This window comes from Macaca nemestrina, chromosome 15, assembly GCF_043159975.1.
Source record: "Macaca nemestrina isolate mMacNem1 chromosome 15, mMacNem.hap1, whole genome shotgun sequence".
NCBI classification, from domain to species: Eukaryota; Metazoa; Chordata; class Mammalia; order Primates; family Cercopithecidae; genus Macaca; species Macaca nemestrina.
Genome location: NC_092139.1, coordinates 98,578,765 through 98,601,118, shown reverse-complemented (window position 1 = coordinate 98,601,118; position 22,354 = coordinate 98,578,765). Strand labels below are relative to the sequence as shown.

Sequence of the window (22,354 nt, the reverse complement as noted above, 5' to 3'; positions counted from 1 at the left end):
TTAAGATGGACACTTAGGAATCATATTAATGGGACAGGCAGGCTCTGATTTAATTTGTGCTACCAGGATAGTACACCATCTAATGTCTTTAAAACTATGCTAAAGTTCTGTGTCTTCTCAAATTGTATGTTTGTCAGATAACTAAATGATCACAGTGTCTTTCATTGTTAGCAGCTGTGCTTGGAAGGAATCATTGGTCAGCACTGTCTTATACTGAGTTCTTAGTGATAGAAACATATAAATGTTACTGTGTAAGACTGAATAGAAGTTTGGGTTAATTCTGATATAAATCCAAGTCCATATCAAGATTCTGTTTATAATTAGGAAAATATTGTCTCAGTCTTACTCCTGAATGCAAATGTAAAATTCAGACATATCATTTACTGACCAGGTTTTGATGACTAATGAAGGAAGAAGAGGATGAAAATTGACAGCAGAAGTACTTTCAAACAGATCTCCAGTTAATGTGCTTGCTGATAATTTCCTGTTTACCTCTGTCTATACAATAAACTTATTCTAATTACTTTTGTTATTGTTATTAGCTCGACTGCTCATGGAAGTGTGCTAGTTGTTTAACCAGAAAACTCCCATTTTGTTTCAATCCTGGTTGACTCGTCATTTTTCCATTCAATTAAAAAATATAGGTTAATGGAACTATGTTTGAATTTGCCACTTGTTAATTTAGTGAGACCATGATGTGCGGTGGCAGGCTGCTTTTTTGTGTATCATATGGTAAAATAGAGATTCTTAGAAGTACGTGTTCCTACTTGTGTATACATTTGGCCAGTATCTCTCATATTTGAAAATGTTTTAGATATTCGAGAATAGGTATATGTAGAGCTGCACGGATTTTTTGCACGTAAAACCAATGAAACGGTTTCATTTTCTTTGCCTGCATTGGCAGAATTGGACTAAATTACTTCTGAGCCTTTATGGAAGTCTTCATTGATAACTGAATCTGTATGACTTCAGCCAATGGTTGGAGTCTAATGGGGCAGGGGTATCCCAGCTTCCTTTTAAGGTTAGGGAGGTTAAGATTATGGGCTCAGGAATTGGTCTGCTGACTGCGGTGGTATACCACGAGATGATTTTTCACAGGTTTTGTGGGAGATTCTTGTTTTCCTTTTTTCTTAAAATCTTGATGAGAAGAAAAAATGGACAAGTTATTGGAACATCTTTTTATGATTGCAATCAAATGAGTGAGAAAAACATATATTTGAATCATTTTTTAGAGTATAAAGGGAAATATTCTTGATTATCCTATAGATGTTTTTACCACAAAATCAGGATTAAAAAAAAATATCCAGGCCCCATGTCATGTGATTATAGTAATTTGGGGCTTTGGAAATGTTTTACAAGTATATAAAGAAAATTGTGTTGTCAAGTATAAAAGTAAAAAAATTCTAAATGTATATAGAATTTCTGTATGGCTTCCTGAAAACAGACTCGAAATACTCTGCATTCTACTCAAATCACTATGCATTTTGATGGTTGATATTTCATATTAATTCACGTGATTCTTTTAACTTTGCAGAGATGCTGATGCCACCAGAATAGATATTTATGCAGGTAAGTCAGGCTTTAGTCCTTCTAATGTCTAGTTCATCTTAATGCATTTATTACTGTGCCTAAGAAGAATCAAGTTGGAAATAACTGGATTCTGGAGCCTGGGAAGATGGCATGATTATTCCAGGTCATAGGTAGAAAAGGGGCAGCCGTAGTCAGGTATGGTCAGCTCTGGTCAGGCATAGAAACCAAGAATACTAGTTTCGAGAAACTAACACAAGGTATCCAAATCTGTGCAAATAGCTACCGGTAGAGTTATGGAAGTGATGGAGTAGAACAGTAGAGAGTGAAATGACTAAGTTATTTTACTGGTGGGAGTTAATAGGTGAATGAGGTTTGTGGTACCGGCAGCCAAGGAGAGATCTTGTTGGAGGCCACTTTGTTTTGAACTCTTGGTGAGCACTCGTCTCAACTTGGAGAATTGCTGGTATCAGTTGCAGCAAATACCAGTAACTGGATTGGCTCTGAGGTTTGCTGAGTTGTTCTCAGAGGTGTCAGGAAGGAAGGCTGCTTGGCTTGGAATTTACACCTGTCAGCATCCTATTTCATTTTGCTTATTTGGCTCTGCTGTTTTGTAGTAAGATCTTCTCCTTTTCCTAGAGTAAGTGCAACAGTCATTGGCCTTTTAATTAATTAATTAACTAATTAATTTTAATAGTTTGCTTTCTGCCTGGTATTTGTACTGGCACCTTTTTTACTCATTTGAATACTAAAAATTTGAAAGCAGAATGGAGGAAGACAGATTTTTTTTTTTTTTTTTTTTTTTTTTTTGAGAGGGAGTCTTACCCAGTCGCCCAGGCTAGAGTGTGGTGGCACATCTTGGCTCACTGCAACTTCCTTCTCCCAGGTTCAAGCGATTCTCTGGTGTCAGCCTCCCAAGTAGCTGGGATTACAGGCACCCACCGCCACGCCCAGCTAATTTTTTATATTTTTAGTAGAGACAGGGTTTCACCATGTTGGCCAGGCTGGTCTCAAACTCCTGACCTCAGGTGATCTGCCCGCCTCGGCCTCCCAAAGTGCTGGGATTACAGGCGTGAGCCACCCACACCTGGCCGGAAGACAGCTTTTAAATACAGTTTGACTTGTATGATGTGTTTTTTTTCTGACAGACTTTTTTGAAATCCTCTGAAATGTGTGAGGTGATATTTTGAGTAGCATGGACTAGGTTCTGAAAAGTGTGTATGTTTATATGGGAATGAAATAACCCCTCTCATGGACCCTTTTGATGAATGGGAACAAGCACACAACTAAGTAGTAATTCTCAGAACCACTAATGTCATATAATTATGAAGAATCTGCTCCAGATTTGATGAATTTCTCATGTCTGCTATACTTTGGAGCAAAGAAAATCCTCAGAGCAGCTAAAAGTCAGCCGTACTGCTTCAATTCTGAAAGCCTTTTGTTCAAAATGCTCCGCCAAAGTGGTGAAAATAAGGCTTCTTTTCTTTCTAGAAGAAAGTAACAGGAAATAGGGGCACATAGGTAAAGAATGTTAGAAGATGATTACTAAATGCTCAGGCCAGGGCTGGGCGTGGTGGCTCAACGCCTGTAATCCCAGCAGTTTGGGAAGCGGAGGTGGGCAGAACACCTGAGGTCGGGAGTTTGAGACCAGCCTGACCAACATGGGGAAAACCCCATCTCTACCAAAAATACAGAATTAGCCAGGCATAATGGTACATGCCTGTAATCCCAGCTACTTGGGAGGCTGAGGCAGGAGAATCACTTAAACCCAGGAGGTGGAAGTTGCCATGATTGCACCATTGCACTCCAGCCTGGGCAACAAGAGCGAAGCTCCATCTCAAAAAAAATAAAATAAAATAAAAAAATAAAAAAAATTTAAAAAGTGCTCAGGCCAGATGGAGGTGCCTTTCCAAGCTAAAGCTTGTATCTTACATCTGAGTGTGCTTTCTCAGGAGTGGCAACAGCTACCGCTGGAAAAATAGGGCTCATTTAATCAATGCACAGATGATAAAGCAGAGAATGGGCCTCTTCTTCAAGTGATGCTGAAGGTACAAATCATAACAGTCAAGTCTTCTTGGAAGACGTTTTTTAAAAAAAGATCATCTCTGCTCTCTCCTACTACACTTGGTGGGTGAATTTCAGTAAGGAAATTTAGTTCCTGACACTCAGAATGAAGTTGGATCTCAATTTAAATGAAAAGGACCCAGTGTCTTTATTGTGTGCTCAGTACAACTCCTGTTATGCTTTGGGAAAAGTCCAGGGAGGATGAGATGGGGGTCTTTGCTTTAAGAACTTAGTCTTTAATTGGAGAGACAATTAGTGTACTACAGATAATTGGAGAACAATAACTAGATCTTGAGGGAACAGTCAAGACAGTTAAGGATTAAATGGTGTGATAGAAGCACTAAGCACCATAGCATTTTGGAAAAAGACTTGATTTACTTCAAGTACCAGGAGACTGGGATTCTTGGCTGAGGGATCTTTAACCCTACACTTTTCTACGACAGGGCCTTATTAATACATTCAACAGGAGAAATAAATCATCAGTGGAATCTTTTTTTTTTTTTTTTACCCAGGCTGGAATGCAGTGTGCTATCTAGGCTCACTGCAACCTCTGCCTCTCGGGCTCAAGTGATCCTCCTACTTCAGCCTCCCGAGCAGCTGGAACTACAGGCGCACACCACCATGCCTGGTTAATTTTTATATACATATTTTTTCACCATGTTGCCCCGGCTGGTCTCAAACTCCTGAGCTCAAGTAATCCAACTGCCTCGGCCCCCCACAAAGTGCTGGACTTACAGGCTGAGCCAATGCGCGTGGCCAGTAATAATCTTAATACTATAAAGTTCTTGTTGGTAGTTCACGGGGGAAAGTATTTTCTTATCTCCACTTCTGAAACTAAATTGATAACTGGACTTGGAAATCTTCCCAAACATCAGATGTAGTTTGAAGTTACCACAAAGTCACATTTTAAGGACTGTTTTTAAACCTAAAAAGGGCAAAAAAGGAGCCAGCCTCTCAAAGTGTAGAGGTGTTCATTTACCCAAAGCATATTATTATTAGTTGGATTATTATTATTATAGACCATAATATGCCTGTCATAAGCAGACTGTTTTTGTTGACTTTCTTGACCTTCTGGGGTAGGTAGTGCCACCTTCTTGGAAGAAAGATCCTTTTTGTGATGCCAGGGCAATGATTAACACATGGAAAATTGGAGCAAATGAAACTGCAATTAATACTGCTCAAACAGATTGCAGAGTATGACGAAAAACTTGGATGTCATTTTATTACAGCCTCTCCTAGGGACACCATTATTTTATCACCTTTGACTTTTGGATGTATAGCTCCATTTGACATCTCTTGTCTTTTCCTGCTTTCTTTCTTTATTCTTCCCAGGGGGAGTTAGATGAGGAATGTCTGGCTTGGAGAAGCCAGACTTGGCCATGTTGGGAGATGTACAGACTTTCAGATTGGCTCTGACAGTCTTACAGAGCTGTTCCCAGGATATGAAGCACAACTGCAAAGCAGGCAGTTCGGCTTTGCCTTCTCTGTCTTGCTTTCAAGATGTGTGATGGGAGGCAGGGAACATACAACCTCCAGCTGTTTAGACTCTTCTTCATCCAGAATTCCCCCTCCTTTATCTTTGGAGGCTTCAGATATCACTTAGTTGACTGATTAAATATCAGGTGATAGGAATCTTTCTCTATGGTGGAATATATGAGGAGATAGTTTTGAGCAAGGAAGCCTTCAAGTTCTTGCTTGCTCTAGTTTAGTGCTTCTCAAAGGGTGGTCCACCCACGGACGTTGTCAATATCGTCTTGGAACTTGTTAGAAATGCAAATGCCCCACCTCAGACCTACCTAGACTCTCCAAGGGGAGCCCAGAATCTGTATTTTCACAAGCTCTTTGGATAATTCTTAGCCATACTACATTTTGCTCTAGCCAATACTTTTCTCAGCTTCCTTCAGCTTAAACCCTCCTCTCCTTTACTTCCTAGCTTATCTGCTGCAGGCAGTAGAATCCATTAGACTGTAAGCTCTGTGAAGACAGTGATCCCATCTGTATTATTCACTGCCCATGTCCTCATCATAACCAGGCACAGAAGAGCTGATCACTTAAGTAGTCATTAAATAAACAAGTGATTGGCGTAAGCATTAGAACAAGGTGAAGAGACCACACTGTCTGTTTACAGTTGAAGAAGTCAATGCTGTCTTAGTCTTGTTCCTGAGGCAGTATTGCATGTGACCATGGACCTAGACACTACTAGCCATTTACAGGCTGTCAGTTATACTATGTAGCCAGGAGGATCCCCCTAGTGTCATCTCTTAACCCTTTAAACTACACAAAAAAGCTTTGAAATGAAGTCCTTGAGCCAGAAAAGGATGCCAGCCCCACTGTTAAGTGATGATTGTGTGCTAAAGCAGCCTGAGAGTTCTGTCCTAACACAAGGGCCTAGAAAGTAACTTCTTAGGCAGTGTCCAAAGAATGCCAGTAGTCCTTGGAACTTTTCAGAGGTGCTTCGCTTGAATCAATTTCTAGATCCCAAAGCAGAGTCTTCATGCACATTTTATGACTGTAGTGTACCGCAAATAGCTCTTGGCTAGGTTTAGAATGCTGCTTTTACCATTCTCTGTATCTGACCCAGTTTGAGTCTCCATATGACACTTGGTGTCTTCCAGATGGAAATTTTGAAGCTTTTTGGACTTTTAGTGTACTTGTTCTTGATTGCCACATCTCATTTGGATTCTCCAAACTCTGATTAGAGGCACTGCCACCAGGATAAATTTTATCTAACCAATAGTACCTCCAGGAAGATCCTCACCCTTGTACTTTCAAGAAGCACTTGTGATTAATGTTCAGCTTCCTGAACACTGAGTGGTACTTGAAAATCTCTGTGGTTTATAGCCTTGCTGAAGCTACTCTGGAGGCTGAGGCAAGAGACTCGCTTGAACCTGGGAGGCAGAGGTTGCAGTGAGTTGAGATCATGCCATTGCACTCCAGCCTGGGTGACAGAGTAAGACTCCATCTCAAAAAAAAAAAAAAAAAAAAAAAGGCATTTTAGCATTTTAATTTACGTTAATAGTCTGTTTAACAGGGGACCGTCCCTACTCACTTGAATTTTTAGCCTGAAGAAAGGACAAAGAGCATTTAAAACAGATTTCTCAGCTTAGATAGTTGTACAAAATTGGTGAACTGAAGCTTGGGGGAGATTAAAAAATCATCAGGGACCAGGCTCCAGAGCAGCCTTGGGCTTACCCCTATAGTACCTTACACAGACCTCTTTCCTCTTAGAAATGCTACCTTTGTCCCCGTGCCAGTCAGTAGACTGAACAGCATCTATATGGGAAGTTGACTTGCTTGGCTTGTGTGGGTCTCCTGCCTATACCTCTGCGTCACATCCTTCTCTTCTTCATGTCTGCCAACTTCCTTGATTCCAAGGCTGGTTTCTCTTTTGCTCACCTAGTCCTCATCATTGGGACAAAAGGCACCTTGGAAACTAGTATAGCCTGTTTCCATATTTGGGAATCGCTTCTCCATTGACCATGACATGCTTGGACCCAGGCCACTTTCAGTTACCACTTGCTGCTGCAGAAGACAACTGCTCAGAGAAGAGGTTCTTTTCCCTGGAATGGCAACCATAGTTTATTGTGTTCCTTTTCTGTTGGCCAGGAAACCCCGCCACAGCTGCTGTGCATCTTACTGTCAAAGGACCATTCCCTCTTCCCATCAGGCAGGTCCAGCTAGGAACCAGGCACCTCCCACTGCACCATGCGCCTTCTCACTATTGGGTTGGGAGCCCTTTCAAGGACCATAGCTAGCAGGGGATATGACAGTAAATGCAGATAGCCCAGAATGCCAGTCAACCTGGGGATGGTCATGTATAGACACAGTATTTCATCTTTTAGATAGCAGCTTCCACTGCTGTGCCCATACCATGTCTGGTTTCATCACTTTGAAGGCTACCCCAGACTTAATTCACAAAGGAGGCATCCTGTTGAGTTTGAGCAGTATTGATAAGGTACGGGGTATAGTAGTTGGAGTACTTTAGTGCTTGGGGTCTATGGCATAGGGCAGAAGTGATAGTAATCCAGGTGGAGCCAGCAGAAGGATAGGATGATTGAGATATGTATGAGGTATGTGCATATTCAGTGGTGGCAGGTGTGATTAGATGCTAGACCAGATATTCCTGCCTTCATAGATTCTCCCAAGCTTTGTCATGAACTAGAAAGCATTGGAGAACCTTGGATGGGAATTTGCAACCTTAAGGACCCTGAAGTTTAATTCACACTAGTGTAGAAGCTTAGGCTTGACCTGACCTTTTTGGACCAAGCTTCACATTGATCTGCCTTCTGATCATAGGCATGTTGCTACCCTCTCGTGGGTAATGGCCCAGTAATGGCAGCTGCTTCTTTTACAGAAAGACGAGAGGACCTTCGAGGAGGATTTATGCTTTGCTTTTTGGATGATGGAGCAGGAATGGATCCAAGTAAGTGATGAGATTGTTGTTTTGTGTGGGGGGTGGAGGGGTGGCGATGTAACCATTTTTACAAAATACTTATTATGTGAACTTGTTTTTCTGTTGCCTGCAATGTTATGTCTAGAAGATCTACCTGGGGAGTAAGAAGTCTGTTGCAACATCTCAGGCTTAATTCTATTAATGTATTTGCCAGGTCTTGTCTTAACATGGAAGATAGGATCTGAAAGGCAATCTTAAGTCAATCAGACTACCTGTCTCTTGGCGTTGTATTTATCAGCTTGCACAACATTCTCGAGCTGGAACTACGGAGGCCTCCCCTAGCTGTCTTACCACATTCTGGGAATAGAACATAGGTCACAGTGATGGAGGTATCGACAGGCCAGGCAAAGCTGTGCCTCCATTTGCTTCATGGTAGTGAATTTCCTTGGAGAGAGGTTTTTAGTAGACACACACCCTGCTTGGATTTAACAAGGCTCAGACCTTTGACTTTGAGGACCCCGGGAAAGAAATGCAAACTTTTCACTTTCTCTTGTGTCTGCCCTTTCAGGTGATGCTGCCAGTGTGATCCAGTTTGGAAAGTCGGCCAAGCGAACACCTGAGTCCACTCAGATTGGGCAGTACGGGAATGGGTTAAAATCGTAGGTATATTAGAAGCTTGTCACAGGGCTCAAACAAAATCCAGCAGTGCTGTCCTGCTTCTCTTAGATAAAAACTTTCCTTCTCCTTGTCCGTCTTTTGACTGTAATTCTGGAACTGGAAGAAAGTCAGAAAGTGTGGTTTTTGGAGTAGCTTACCAGCTGTTCCCAGGTGAGTTTGCTCCATAGATTGAAAAGTATGAACATCCAAAAACAGGGCAGGAGAGGCTGTACGTTTCTCTTGGCACTGTGCTCTAGAACTGCACCTGTCCTGTTGAAAATTCTTATTTTTACCATGTAGTCAAGGATGTGAGTGATTCTCTTGTGGTGTTGGGATGTATCTGAGATGATGAAGGGGTTGCCTTACTGTGCAGCTGTGTTCCCTGAGCACCTGCTACATGTCATGCTTTGTGCCAGGCACTGGGGATCCAGGGTAAGGAAGAGAGATGTGAGCCCTCGGTCCCAGAGGATGCTAAATGTACTGCAAGGCCCGTATAGCAGGGTCCTACCTAATGTCCTCAAATCCCATGGGACTTTTTCTTAGCCTTGGTTCCCACTTGGTTAGTGTTTGGAATGTGTTGTTCTGGTTTTGAGTGAAGCCCCAAGAGAAAGGTTTCTATTTCTGAAATGCTCACTTCCAGCTGTACATACCTTTGGATGGAATAAGATTTAGTGGAATTGGAGTTTGTGCAAATGGAATTGTGAGTCACGTTTCCAGTCTTGCTGTGGAAATGTGTTGTGTTTGAGGGAGGGTGATGGTTTGATCAGTCAGCAGCATCATTTGGGCCTTATGTGCAGTGTGCTTTGGGTGTATGGAGAAGAAAGAGAGTACATCCGAAGAAAGCAGGACCTGGTACCTGGACTTTGTGATTTTTCTTTCAGGGCAGGAACCAAATGGTAATAACAGATCCTTATCATGTGCCAGGCACACGAATGATCTCATTTAATCCTCATGATAGCCCTATGAGGTTGTAGGTACTATTATTCTCATTTTCAGATGAAGAAATTGAGGTTTATAGGGGTGAAGTTACTTTCCCAAAGACATAAAAATGCCTATGTGTAGAGCGCTAGGGTAGAAACCAGGTCTTTCTGACTGCAAAATGGAGCTGCTGTGCATTTCACTTAAATGACAAACTAAGGTTCAAATCTCACTTCAGCTACTACGTCTCTAAGCTTCAGCTTCCTCCTTTGTAAATTGAGATGATAATGCATGCCAAGTAGGTTAATAATTACATGCTATTGTTGCTGTGAGAGCCTGGTTTCTGCCTTTATTTCTCCTCCTGTGATGTTTCCATGACAGATTGCTGGCCTGATTCATTGGATCTGGGTAGGGGCTAGGAATCTGTTTTTCACAGATGAAATGAATCACCTGTAATCATATGATTCTGATGCAGGTGATCTAAATCCCCCAAAACTGAGGTCTCTTAGAATCAGGGGAGGCCCTGACTTTTCATCTAGATTGTAGGTCAGCCTCCTCCTACCTGGTTCTGTCAGTTCTGTGGCCTCAGGCAAGCCATTTCACCTCTCTGAATGTCTGTTTCTTAATGGCCTCAGGCAAGCCATTTCACCTTCCTGAATGTCTGTTTCTTTATCTAGAAAATGGGGTTCTAATCTCTGACATTGTCCTTTCAGAGTGAGGTTCTGAAGCAAATGAAATGTGACTCTGAAAGTGGTTAGCAGACTGGGAAGGAAAGTATATAGAAGTTGAGAGTGTTATTAGCATATTTCAGGGGAAGACTTTTGTGAAGGTCCCATTGAGATGGAGCCATCTAGTGTTCAGAGTAGACAATCAAATCATCTTGAAACCAGTTCAGAAGTTAAGTTTTAGGAGAAGGTGATTTGTGGGGAGAATAGGGCCGAGAAGCAAGGAAGCCAGTAGAGAAGTGATGTTTGGGCCTTTTGCTATTCAGAGGCTAAGGTCAGAATCAAAGACAGAAGGAAGATAGAGGCACAAAGTGAGAGTTTTTGCCAAATTAGGGCAAGGGCATGCTTTGACAGAAGGCAAGATAACGTGCCTTACTTGCTCCCCATATGCTTTAGAGAAGGAGGAGGAGGTGGTGTGTGAAATTGTCAGGGCAAGGAGCATTGCCAGCACTTTGGGTACTGGAGGAGGAGAACTAGGACTTGGCAGCCCCCAGGGTATCTTTGAATAGTGTCCTGGGAGTTTTCCTGAGTGGGGAAATGGGGCATGACATTCATTTGTGTGCTTGGCATGCCAGTCTGGTTTGTATTGGTACACAGAAGAGAGTAATGAGGCTTTCCACCTCCATCATCTCCCTGGAGTGTTATGAAGACTAATGAGATAATAGCCATAAAGCCCCAGAAGCTGCTGGAAGAAAGGAGCTGAACAGCCCCATTGTTCAGAGAGCAGTCCCCGTGCTGGTGCTTCACACTTCTGCCCTGCCCTGCATTGCCTGGAAAGGCCTGTCTCTGCCTGCCCCTTAGCTGGCTTAACGTGGCCAAACAGAGGAAGGAAGCAGTTGATTCCATTCAGACTTTTGCCTTTTGGAAATCAGCCTCAAGGCACAGTTCCCAGAAACCAGTTGCATCCAAAAGCAGGGAGCTGCCTGTGTCATAATGAGCTTGAGGTGGCAAAACAATTCTGGGACAGGAGATGGCTCTAGTTATTGGACATGAGCTGAGCTAATTACAGGCATCCTTGAATCCTGGCGGTCAAGAATTATATTTTATTAGCTGCGCCTTGGGTTCATACTGGCGTTTTTTCAGGCTTGTGAGTATAGGCACTGGGCTTTTCACTTGACAGTGCTGCTGCTGTTTCGTGAATGGAGGGGAGTTTGTGTCAGCTGAGGAAGGACATGGTGGGAACTGGGTGTGGTCAGCATGGAAGATGACGTGTTGAGGGTACCAGCTACTAAAGTCTGATGGTGGTACAGTCAGAGGGCACAGCACCTGTTGTGGCTGGGATGAACCCAGAGCTCAAAGACAGCAGGGTTACTCTTTAGTGTTGTAGCGGGGAGTGAGACTAACCTGGGGCTCGTGGTCTGCCATGAGCCTGCCCTAGAAGGGTGGTGAGAGAACCCTGTATGGTGTGGTTGAGAAAGTTGTAAGTAAAGACTAAGGAGTTACAGGCCTGTGGAAAAGCAGAGCAAGGAGTGTTGGGGGATGGAGAGGGAATAAGGGCTATGGAACTCAGTGCACAGTCCTGGGACCTGGGGAGGCCTTTAGGAGAGAATAACGTATTTCTGCTTCCTTTTCAGGGGCTCAATGCGCATTGGGAAGGATTTTATCCTGTTCACCAAGAAGGAAGACACCATGACCTGCCTCTTCCTGTCTCGCACCTTTCATGAGGAAGAAGGCATTGATGAAGTAGGTCCCATCCTCATGGTCTGAATCACCAGTCCCCATTTCCTGAGTATCCGCAGGCAGTTTTCATAGGTTGTTTGCAATGCTAGACTCTTTGGGGTTGCAGGATTGGAGCACATTCCCCCAACTGTTACTCAGTTAGCTGGCTGGATGAATTGGTTGAGGGGTTAAGGTAGATAACTTTAATGTGAGAGGAAGCAAAATCTCAGAGCACTTCAGAGAACAACTGTTTTTGATAATGAGACTGTCAAGTGGCAGGAATTAAGAGTTGGATTTGCAGCTCCTCTAGATCTGCCACTTGAATTCCATCTTGGGGGGAGTGTTACCGTGGAGAATTGTTTTTTCAGGGGAAGTATTTTGGGCTTCCCTGATCGTGTGTCTTTCCTATTTGATGGTGATTTTGTGGAATGTGCTATGAGCTCATTTTCCTTTTGAGAAAATGTGTTACTCTATGTCAGAAACTATGACTCAGATACCTAGAGAGAGCCTGGGCAGGTAGTAAAGCAGGTGAGTGTATGGAAAACAGGAAAATAGAGCTGATGCTCTGGGTCTCACCTTGGGAATAGCTGCTACACAGCCCCAGTGATTATTGCTATGCTGGAAGGAAGGACTAATGAATCCAGAATATTCTGAGTTTAAATCATTTTGGTAATTGACTGTGTAAGCTAAACACATATTTGGCTGATTGTCCTTGTGGCTCAGATATCTACAGAGCTGTTTCTGGTGAGGTCTGTGCCCCATCATTGTCGGGGATCAGGGCAGCTCTGTGGTCTAGCCAGCCTCAGACTGGGCTCTTATCTCCTTTCTTATTTAAGACATGGAGGCCAGGGCTTGAAGGAAGGGGGCTAAGAGGTTCTGTAGAAAGAAATCCACAACTTCCACAGAAGCAGGTAGTTTAATTCAAACTTAAAATTTAATTCATCTGTGTTGATTAGCTGTGATGAAACTTGTTCTGGTTCTGTTTAGATCTGAGCCTTAATCATAGCAAACTTATTCAGGTAGGGAATGGTAGGCCTTCCATCATTACATAGCAAGCCAGTGGGTTTGTTTGCATTTTTGGTGTGGTATGTGAGTTCATTCTGCATACTTGAGAGAAGCGTGGCAGCTGGAAAGAGCAGGCTTCTAGGAGAAGTAGGACAGGAAAATACAGCCTGGGTTGGGGTTTTCAGGAATGTTTCCTGATATAGGACTGAGGATGGTGACAGGAGGGTATAGAAGTCAGTAGAAGCAGCCTGCTTAAGGCCCTGAGGGCTGTGGGAGGGGAGTTGGCTGCAGGGCCACCTGGAGAAAGGTAGTGGCCTTTGAAGATCAAAGAGGGCCAAGTGAGGCTCGACCTCAGGGCCTTGATGAATGTGTGGGGCTTTATTAAACAAGGATATGCCAGTATCAGATTCTTTTAAGAAGGTCCATGTGGCGATTGTGTGGTGATTGGGTTGGAAAGGTTAGGGTGAGTGTTGAAGTGTTCCAGTTGAGAGGCCCAGGCTCTGTGTAGCTTGGTGGTACTCGCCCAAGGGAGGTGAGAGAAATACATGGAGTTTCCATCTCCTTAGGATGTGGGACCCACAGATTTGATGATTGATTGATTAGTAGAAGGCGAAAGTGAAGGGTAGGAGTCATGGATGACTCATAGGTTCTGCTGTGGCAGTTGGGGAGTGGGGTCTCTGGAGTTGGGAAGAATGAAGAGGGGAAGTATGGAGGGGAAGAGTAAGTTTCTTCTGGACATGCAAAGTGAAGTCTGGGTCTGGCGTTTGGGTGAAGTCTTGGGGCTTCAGGATTCTTGGTAGCAAATGAGGTCACCTAATGGAGAGAATAGAGTGAGAAGAGGACCTGGGACCCAGAGCATGCCAATATCTAAAGGTCAGGGAGAGGAGAAGAGGGCCAAAGGGACAAAGGGGTAGCCAGAAAGGTAGGAAGAAAACTGGGCAAGTGGTACCATTGAAACTAAAGGAGAAGTGTTCCTGAGGGGAGGGATGGGGTGCCCATGGGAGTGAACGCCAATGTTTAAAGTGATGCCATTGTCACCTGGGACTGCTGTGAAGAATGGGAGGCGTAGAGTGAGGTACAGGTTTATAGAACACAAATGGAACTCAGTTCCCCTGGTGGAGAGGCTAGGTTGAGATTTTTTTCCTTACTTGGTGCTAGAAGGTCGCTATTTTGGACTGGACTCTAGTGCAAACTCAGCCAAGATTTCAAAATAAGATCATTTTCAGCTGAGGAGGAATGTGTCCAGACTAGCCCTTGGGTTGAATACTTGCAGCACAAAGCTTCTTAGAAACCAGCAAAATGGGCTGGGCGCGGTGGCTGACGCCTATAATCCCAGCACTTTGGGAGGCCGAGGCGGGCAGATCACGCAGTCAAGACCAGCCTGACCAATATGGTGAAACCCCGTCTCTACTAAAAATACAAAAATTAGCAGGGCATGGCAGTGTACGCCTAGTCCCAGCTACTTGGGAGGCTGAAGCAGGAGAATCACTTGAACCCGGGAGGCGAAGGTTGTAGTGAGGCGAGATCATGCCATTGCACTCCAGCCTGGGCAACAAGAGCAAGAATCCGTCTCAAAAAAAAAAAAAAACCGGCAAAATGTCTCAGACTCTTAACGGTTTATCACCTCAGCACTTGTTACAGAGTCCCTTTTTCCAAAGGGTTTGAACCCCTGAGGTGCCTAGCCTGGCTTGCTCTGCAGAGCTCTGCAAGGTCTGCGGCCTCATAACCACGGAGGGAGGAGCCTCTGGGGAAGTGGCATATGAGGTTGGGTTTTTGAAGAAAGAGTAGGATTTTTTAAAACATCACTTAGACATTATTAAAATTAAATTCCACATAAATGGAAGAGAGTATTGAAATATTTGTGCAGTTCAGAGGACAATTTTAAAGCCAACACCTGTGTCGCCACCATCACAGACTGATGTTAGAAGTGTCCTGTGTGCCCTCATCAGTCATTTCTTGTTGTGCCCCTGAAGGAACTGTCTTCAGGTAACTTTTGTGATAATGATTTCTTTCGTTTTCACGATAGTTTATCACCCTTGTATGCATTCTTAAATAATAGTTTAGTTTTGCCTATTTGTGAATTTTTTAGAAATGGATTCTTACTGTAGGTATTTTTTGTATCCTATTTCATGTAACACTGTGTTTATGATGTTCATCCATGTTGATGCTAAAAGCAGTTCATTTGTATCACTATGTAGTATTCCATTGTACTGTTTGATTTGGCCACTCTAGAATGGATATTTGGGTTATTTTTATTTACTTATTTATCTATTTTTGAGATGGAGTCTTGCTCTGTTGCCCAGGCTGGAGTGCAGTGGTGCGATCTCAGCTCACTGCAACCTCCGCCTCCCAGGTTCAAGCAATTCTGCTGTCTCAGCCTCCCGAGTAGCTGGGGCTACAGGTGCATGCTGCCACACCCAGCTAATGTTTTGTATTTTAGTAGAGACGGGGATTCACTGTGTTGCCCCAACTGGTCTCGAACTCCTGAGCTCAGGCAGTCCACCCACCTTGGCCTCCCAAAGTGCTGGGATTACAGGGATGAGCCACTGCACCCGGCCTGGGTTATTTTTGTACATGTTTACTGGTACATATGTACAAAAGTTTCTCCTAAGTTATGTACTTAGGAGTGGAACTGCTGAGTTTTAGGTTATGTTATGTGTATTTACTGATTCACTAGATAATTGCAAATATATTTTCCTTAGTGGTAAGAGTAGAATTTTTACCAAATTAAGAAAATGACCAGAGACATCCCAAGCAGGGAACTTCTCATGCAGAGACCCTAAGCACATAAACCAACGTATCCTAAAGGAAGTAGTCTTGTGTGGCTGAGTCTTGGGAAGAGGCAGAGGCCCTGAAGCCCACAGAGCCTCTGATGCCAGGCTGTGGAGCTTGGGCCTCACCTACAGGGCAGTGTGGAGCTACTATGGGGAGACACAAGAGAGATGCACATGTGGGAGGAAGGCTGTTCTGGGGCTTCCCTTAAAGTGCCTGCTCATGTTTACTCCACAGGTGATAGTCCCACTGCCCACCTGGAATGCTCGGACCCGGGAGCCTGTCACAGACAATGTAGAGAAATTTGCCATTGAGACAGAACTCATCTACAAGTACTCTCCCTTCCGCACTGAGGAGGAAGTGATGACCCAATTTATGAAGATTCCTGGGGACAGTGGTAAGTAGGCTTTGAGCCTGTAGCCCCTAGAATCTGGGAGCTCCAGAATCACAAGTGGTGTAGGGGTGGGCCGGGGGATCTGGCAGGACAAAGGATTTCTGTTTCTCAGGAACATTGGTGATCATCTTCAATCTCAAACTCATGGATAATGGAGAGCCAGAACTAGACATAATCTCAAATCCAAGAGATATCCAGATGGCAGAGACGTCCCCAGAGGGCACGTGAGTGTGGCTGGGAAGGGAGGGAGGCCCTGGAACTGGCGTTTGTGCTCTCAGGAGGTAGCTTCAGGGAAAGAGGGGAGAGCACATTCATTGCCCAGTGTTCTGTGGTACGGTAGTATGTAGGGCGAGGTCAGTTGCCTGTGGGGTACCTGTGCTGAGGACGTGAGAGGGGCGGGATGTGCTCACACTAAGGGAGCACCGGTTCAGGGCAGCAAGAGAAGTCAGTACCTAACATGGAAAGGTGGAGAGCCTGCAGAGAGGATGTTGTGCCCTTGGTCAGCCCTGTTGTGGAGCAGGTGACAGCACTTCTTTGTTCTTGCCTTCTCCAGGAAGCCAGAGCGGCGCTCATTCCGTGCCTACGCCGCTGTGCTCTATATTGATCCCCGGATGAGGATCTTCATCCATGGGCACAAGGTGCAGACCAAGAGGCTCTCGTGCTGCCTGTACAAGCCCAGGTAGGGGCCAGTGCACCCTGGCCTGCTGTCTCCCATGGGTTGAGGATGTGGCCGCGTTCCTCTGGGGCATTGTTGGAGGGATACTGTATGAGAGGCTCTGGCAGTGCTGACTACGTTTGGGGCTTTAAGTTGCCTGTGATTGGTCACGGGGTCAGTTCTGGGTCCTAGGGGAGGGACAGGTCAGCTGTGGAGGTGGCTTGCTAAGCTCATTGAGTGTGTGTGCCTCTGTGACAGGGAGGGTGCCCTGCCTGGCACAGTGAGCTGTCTGAGTCTCTCGGCTTCAGGGCCAAGGGGCCTTTAGGCACTATATAGGAAAGCAGTGGGCTTGGCTTATTCCCGAGGTTTGTTTCTGCTGTGGGATGAATGACACCCCTGGTGAATGGTGAGGTTGCTTATCAAAGACAGCCGGAGGCTAAGGGCAAGTGGAATAAGAAATTGCATCTTTTTGCTGAATTGAGCTTGGATTTGTCTCATCGCGAGGGGCCAGGACAGCATAGCTTAGGAGGAGGCAGGAAGACAGGGTGCTTCCTGTGCTTGGGTGTGCCACCTGCCCCACTGTTGCGTGGGCTCTCAGCTTGCTTTTTCTACTGATCAGGATGTACAAGTACACGTCAAGCCGTTTCAAGACCCGTGCCGAGCAGGAGGTGAAGAAAGCAGAGCACGTAGCAAGGATTGGTAATGCCACTCTGGGTGCAGGAGTGGGGTGGGGGAGGGGTGCATCTGGGGTATGCTGCTTGTCGGCAAAGTGGGGTTCAAGGAAAAGGCTGAGTCCACAGCTCGGGGACAAGGCTGGTCTCCTGAAGCATAGTTCAGTTCCTTTTCAGCCCCTTTCCCTACAGGCCAACTCCCTCAGCATTTCTTCTTTCTAGACTCCACTTTCTCTTCTTCAGCCATTTATAGGGCCTAAAAGTGTCAACTCTTTGGCTTATCCCACTCAGTCCTCTGACCCAAATACTTGTGAAATTGCTTTTCCTGACTTCAGGGCAAACATCTCAAGGGCTGTCTCGCTGTTCAGGGCTTCTCAGGGTTTCTCGACTGCTTGTTGGCGAATGACTGGCTGAAGACTTCTTTAGCTTCCAGCTCTTGCTGAGCATTTAACTGGTTGCCTTAGGTGTTTTTTTTTAAAACCTGTTCTGGTTCATTTGTAAAGTTTCCTTGGGGCCTCTATGATAGGTTTGAATGCTAGATTTTCCTTCTGCAACTAACTGCAGTCCAGGCACAGAGGCTGCCCTCATATTGCTCATCAGTCATAGCTCCCCCACCTCTTCTTTTCCTTGGTGGTATACACACTTCTTGTCCAGTACTGTGGATCCAGGAGGGATGACCAAGAGTTTTGAAGCTTTGCATTCCTTTCCATGTTCTCTTCTGGGTTTCAGCTGAAGAGAAGGCGCGGGAGGCGGAGAGCAAAGCTCGGACGTTAGAAGTACGCTTAGGGGGAGACCTCACGCGGGACTCCAGGGTAAGGTCCTGGCCCAGGTGGCTGTTCTCCAGCGTTTCTGGCATTAGGAGCCCATGTCCCATGAGCCTGGTCAAGTAAAACACAGCTTTTGAGTTTGTCCCCAGTGAGGGCCATTTTCTGTAGAAAGAAGTAAATTTCCACATCTTTGAGATAAATTGAGAAGTTTTAGATGTCATGTTTCAATATTCCCTGCTGTGGCCCAGGGTGCCTCCTCCTCTCACCTGCTGCCAATGTGTGTGCAGGTGATGTTGCGCCAGGTCCAGAACACAGCCATCACTCTGCGCAGAGAAGCTGATGTCAAGAAGAGGATCAAGGAGGCCAAGCAGCGGTGAGTGCCAGGCCTGGTCTTGGATCTTTTAAACTGACATAGCTTTTGGACTGATTATTGATAGGTTGCTATTCTGTCACCAGGACTGCTTTGTTTTAATGCCAAATGCTTGTTAAATGCCCCCTGCAGGAGGGAGGTCTTAATCTGAGCTCTCAGCCCTTTCTTGAGTCATAAAGACAGGGCAGGGCTGACAGCCTCGGATCGAGCACCAAACCATCCTTTGGCACTGTCTTACTTTTTTTTCCCTTTTGATTTCTTTTCATTTAAAGGATATATAAAATGCTCATTGTATAAAACTTGAAAAATATAAAATGTTTAAGGAATAACATTTTAAAACTCCCTTATACTTCTACCACCTGGTGATACTACCCTAGTTTTTATGTTACGTATGTATTTTGTCATACTCATTTTCTCCTCAGTGGTTACATATGTAGAATAATGCTGGAGATTGAGTGTTGTATACTTTTACATTTAGAACCATCCTTTGTCCTGGATCATTAAGTTATCTGCTTGTCCCACCTCCATGTCTAGATCCACTTTGGACTCTGTGGCTTGATTTACAGTTTTGCCTCTTGTTGGCCTCCTTGGCGCAGGCATGGGTTTCAGGTTTCTTCTCTCCAAGTCAGTCCACTTCTCATCCATCTGCTTTTCAGCTCCAAGAGTTTGTTGACAGTAATCACATGATGGTGTCTTCTTGCACATGCTTATTGTTCTTGTGAATTTTTACCTTTTAAAATAATAATAATTTACTGTCATACTAGTGGAATTTGGGGGAAGGTATGACGATAACCTCTTGTTTATTCCACCATATAATTGTCTTTGCACAGATTTGCAGCAGCTTCATAATAACCCATTCATATTTATACCCGTCCCTGTTGCCAAAAAGTCACATTCATGTTTTTAATTAGAGATGCTTCGAGTTGGTGCCCAGCGCATGTCTGTATCAAGTCTAACAGGTTACACATTGAATGGAGATACAAAACTTTTGGCTTAACATGTCTCAAGTTTAAGCTTAAGCTTAACACATCTTAAACACCATGATGCTTGTGTGCTGATGTGTAGATCTGCTTGAATTTTTTTGTCTTCTTAGAGCACTTAAAGAACCTAAGGAACTGAATTTTGTTTTTGGGGTCAACATTGAACACCGGGACCTGGATGGCATGTTCATCTACAACTGTAGCCGGCTGATCAAAATGTATGAGAAAGTGGGCCCACAGCTGGAAGGGGGCATGTGAGTACTACCCACGGAGAGCTGTCTAGCCCAGGATAGTTGGCAGGAGGGTGTTGCCAGTGGGGTGACAGAGCTTGTTCTCTTTCTCCTTGTAGGGCATGCGGCGGGGTTGTTGGGGTTGTTGACGTGCCCTACCTAGTCCTGGAGCCTACACACAACAAACAGGACTTTGCTGATGCCAAGGAGTACCGGCACCTGCTCCGAGCAATGGGGGAACACCTGGCGCAGTATTGGAAGGACATTGCCATTGGTAATGGGACTGGGCTGCTGGGCCTCTGCCTTTTCTCTTCACCTGAATGTAGGGAGAGAGAGAGGCTGGCTCCTAACATGATGTGTGGGTGTTTGCTTTCCAGCCCAGCGGGGAATCATCAAGTTCTGGGATGAGTTTGGCTACCTCTCTGCCAACTGGAACCAGCCCCCATCCAGCGAGCTGCGTTACAAACGCCGGAGAGCTATGGAAATCCCTACCACCATCCAGTGCGGTGAGTTGTGTGGTTGGATCCCCCTGACTCATTTCTATCAGCCCACAAGCTTCTTTTCTCCATCTTCCTGCCAGCCTCCTAACTTGACTGACATTCATGGACTTACAGTCCCACCAGGGATCCAAGTCTGTTTGGTGCTGGCCCTGTGAGCTCAGTCTTGAGGCTTTGCTGAGTTTCACCTGTCCCTCTTGTGTGAGAAAGAAGGTCATCTGTCCTCCCAGACCTCTCCAGCTGCAGCCAGGCCAGGCTTACTTGGTTTGGTACCACATGGCTTCTGGTGTGCGTGGATGACTGGGCCAGGATCCTGATAAAGGAGGGAGCGGGGCTGGAAGTGTTAAGAGTCCACCATGTTAAGTTTCTATCCTTCCTGGAATCAGTGTCCTTGAGAAGAATTAGCATTCTCTAAGGATAGGCAGAGTTGGAGCCTGAGTGAAGATCTTTGCCTGCGAAGTGTGGGGCATCATTGTGGTGGGCTTGTGAGAAGCCCAGATTACAGACAGAGTTGGTGGGGGTGGCTGTTGTATGGGGTTTTTTTGTTCTCTGCAGATTTGTGTCTGAAATGGAGAACCCTCCCCTTCCAGCTGAGTTCTGTGGAAAAAGATTACCCTGACACCTGGGTTTGCTCCATGAACCCTGATCCTGAACAGGACCGGTGAGCATATTCTCTAACAAGGGGATTGTGGGTACTTTTCTCCCTTGCCCCTCACCGTTCTCTCTACTCTTGGGATAAATAACTCACTGTGTTTCTTGAGGTCAGTGCACATACCTTATATCTCTGTCTTGCTATACCTAATAAGTGCCCAAGAAATAAGAATTGATGTATGTCCTGCAGGGCATATGATAATTCCGTGCATTGGGAACTCTGAGGTAGTTGCTCTTGTGACAGACAGTGTAGACTGGCTGAAGAGAAAGGTCCTTGCCCAGCTTGGGGCTCTGTTTGCCATGACCTCCCTAGTACCTTTTCTCTACAGGTGTGAGGCTTCTGAACAAAAGCAGAAAGTTCCCCTGGGAACATTCAGAAAGGACATGAAGACGCAGGAAGAGAAGCAGAAACAACTGACAGAGAAAATTCGCCAGCAGCAGGAGAAGCTGGAGGCCCTTCAGGTACGTGGGTCATGGTCAGTGGGCAGAGCCAGCCTGTGTCAGGGCTCTGCCTGGGACAGGAACCTTCAGTAGCTTTCCTGTTCCCTCAGGCTCAGTTTTACCCTCCGCTCACCTGTGTGTGTTTGCCAAAGCTTTCCAACCCCAACCTCCAGGTCCACGTGTACTATTTTCCAACAGTGTTATTTTAAGAATAACACCTTGCTTATTCTTAAGAAAAATTGCTTATATATTTCAAAGTGGTCCAATTCATTTAGAATTTATAAAACTCCAGAAAATAAAAATTCTGCCTTAGAGGTAACCATCATTAACCATACATCCTTCCAACTTGTCATGAACTCATGAATACCTACACATAATACACATGAATATATATTTTTTAATAGAAATAGGGAGAGAATGCCATATATATGTTTTATATTAATACACACACATGTACACGTTTTTTAGTGCATAATTGTTTTGATGACTTTCTAGAAATGAATTTAAAGGACTTAAAAGGTCCATTGTAAAATTCTGTGGCTTTTTGCAACTATTTCTAAAGTACCCTCCAGAGATGTGTTAATTTCTATTATTTACCAGCAGTATATGAGAGTATTATTTTTAAATGTTGTTGCAAATTTCATAGGCAAAGGTGCATGTTTTATAATTTAATTTCTTTAATATATCTAAGATTGCATAATTTTTCATGTGTCCACTTTTTTTTTATGTGTCCACTTTTCTTTTAGAATTGCTTATTCACTTACATTTTTATTTTTTCTTTGTTTTTTTTTCTAGATATGTCTGTGATATCAGCTCTTTATCATATTTAGTACAAAACCATTTCCCTTTTTGGCTTCTGTGTCTGTGCAGATATGCTCTCACTAACCCATGATGTCTTATGCATGCCTCCCTGGCCAGTCTCTCAGTTGCTGGATTAATCACACAGTATCCTGTAATTTGCTGATAGTTGAGTATTTA

The 22,354-nt window shown here is 44.5% G+C and overlaps 1 protein-coding gene across 2 annotated transcripts in view; it reads left to right on the top strand.

The window, feature by feature from the left end:
* Positions 1 to 22,354, top strand: part of LOC105487222 (MORC family CW-type zinc finger 2) — a 41,764-nt gene that overhangs the window by 10,480 nt on the left and 8,930 nt on the right. For both annotated transcript variants that reach the window (XM_011750599.3, XM_011750598.3), the window contains exons 3-17: positions 1,535 to 1,569; positions 7,946 to 8,014; positions 8,553 to 8,643; positions 11,859 to 11,967; positions 15,958 to 16,117; positions 16,227 to 16,338; positions 16,668 to 16,793; positions 17,389 to 17,468; positions 18,170 to 18,252; positions 18,495 to 18,580; positions 19,671 to 19,811; positions 19,907 to 20,061; positions 20,165 to 20,293; positions 20,840 to 20,945; positions 21,265 to 21,397. In XM_011750599.3, coding sequence (XP_011748901.1) covers positions 1,535 to 1,569; positions 7,946 to 8,014; positions 8,553 to 8,643; positions 11,859 to 11,967; positions 15,958 to 16,117; positions 16,227 to 16,338; positions 16,668 to 16,793; positions 17,389 to 17,468; positions 18,170 to 18,252; positions 18,495 to 18,580; positions 19,671 to 19,811; positions 19,907 to 20,061; positions 20,165 to 20,293; positions 20,840 to 20,945; positions 21,265 to 21,397 — 1,615 coding nt within the window. The remainder of the gene's footprint in view (positions 1 to 1,534; positions 1,570 to 7,945; positions 8,015 to 8,552; positions 8,644 to 11,858; positions 11,968 to 15,957; positions 16,118 to 16,226; positions 16,339 to 16,667; positions 16,794 to 17,388; positions 17,469 to 18,169; positions 18,253 to 18,494; positions 18,581 to 19,670; positions 19,812 to 19,906; positions 20,062 to 20,164; positions 20,294 to 20,839; positions 20,946 to 21,264; positions 21,398 to 22,354) is intronic.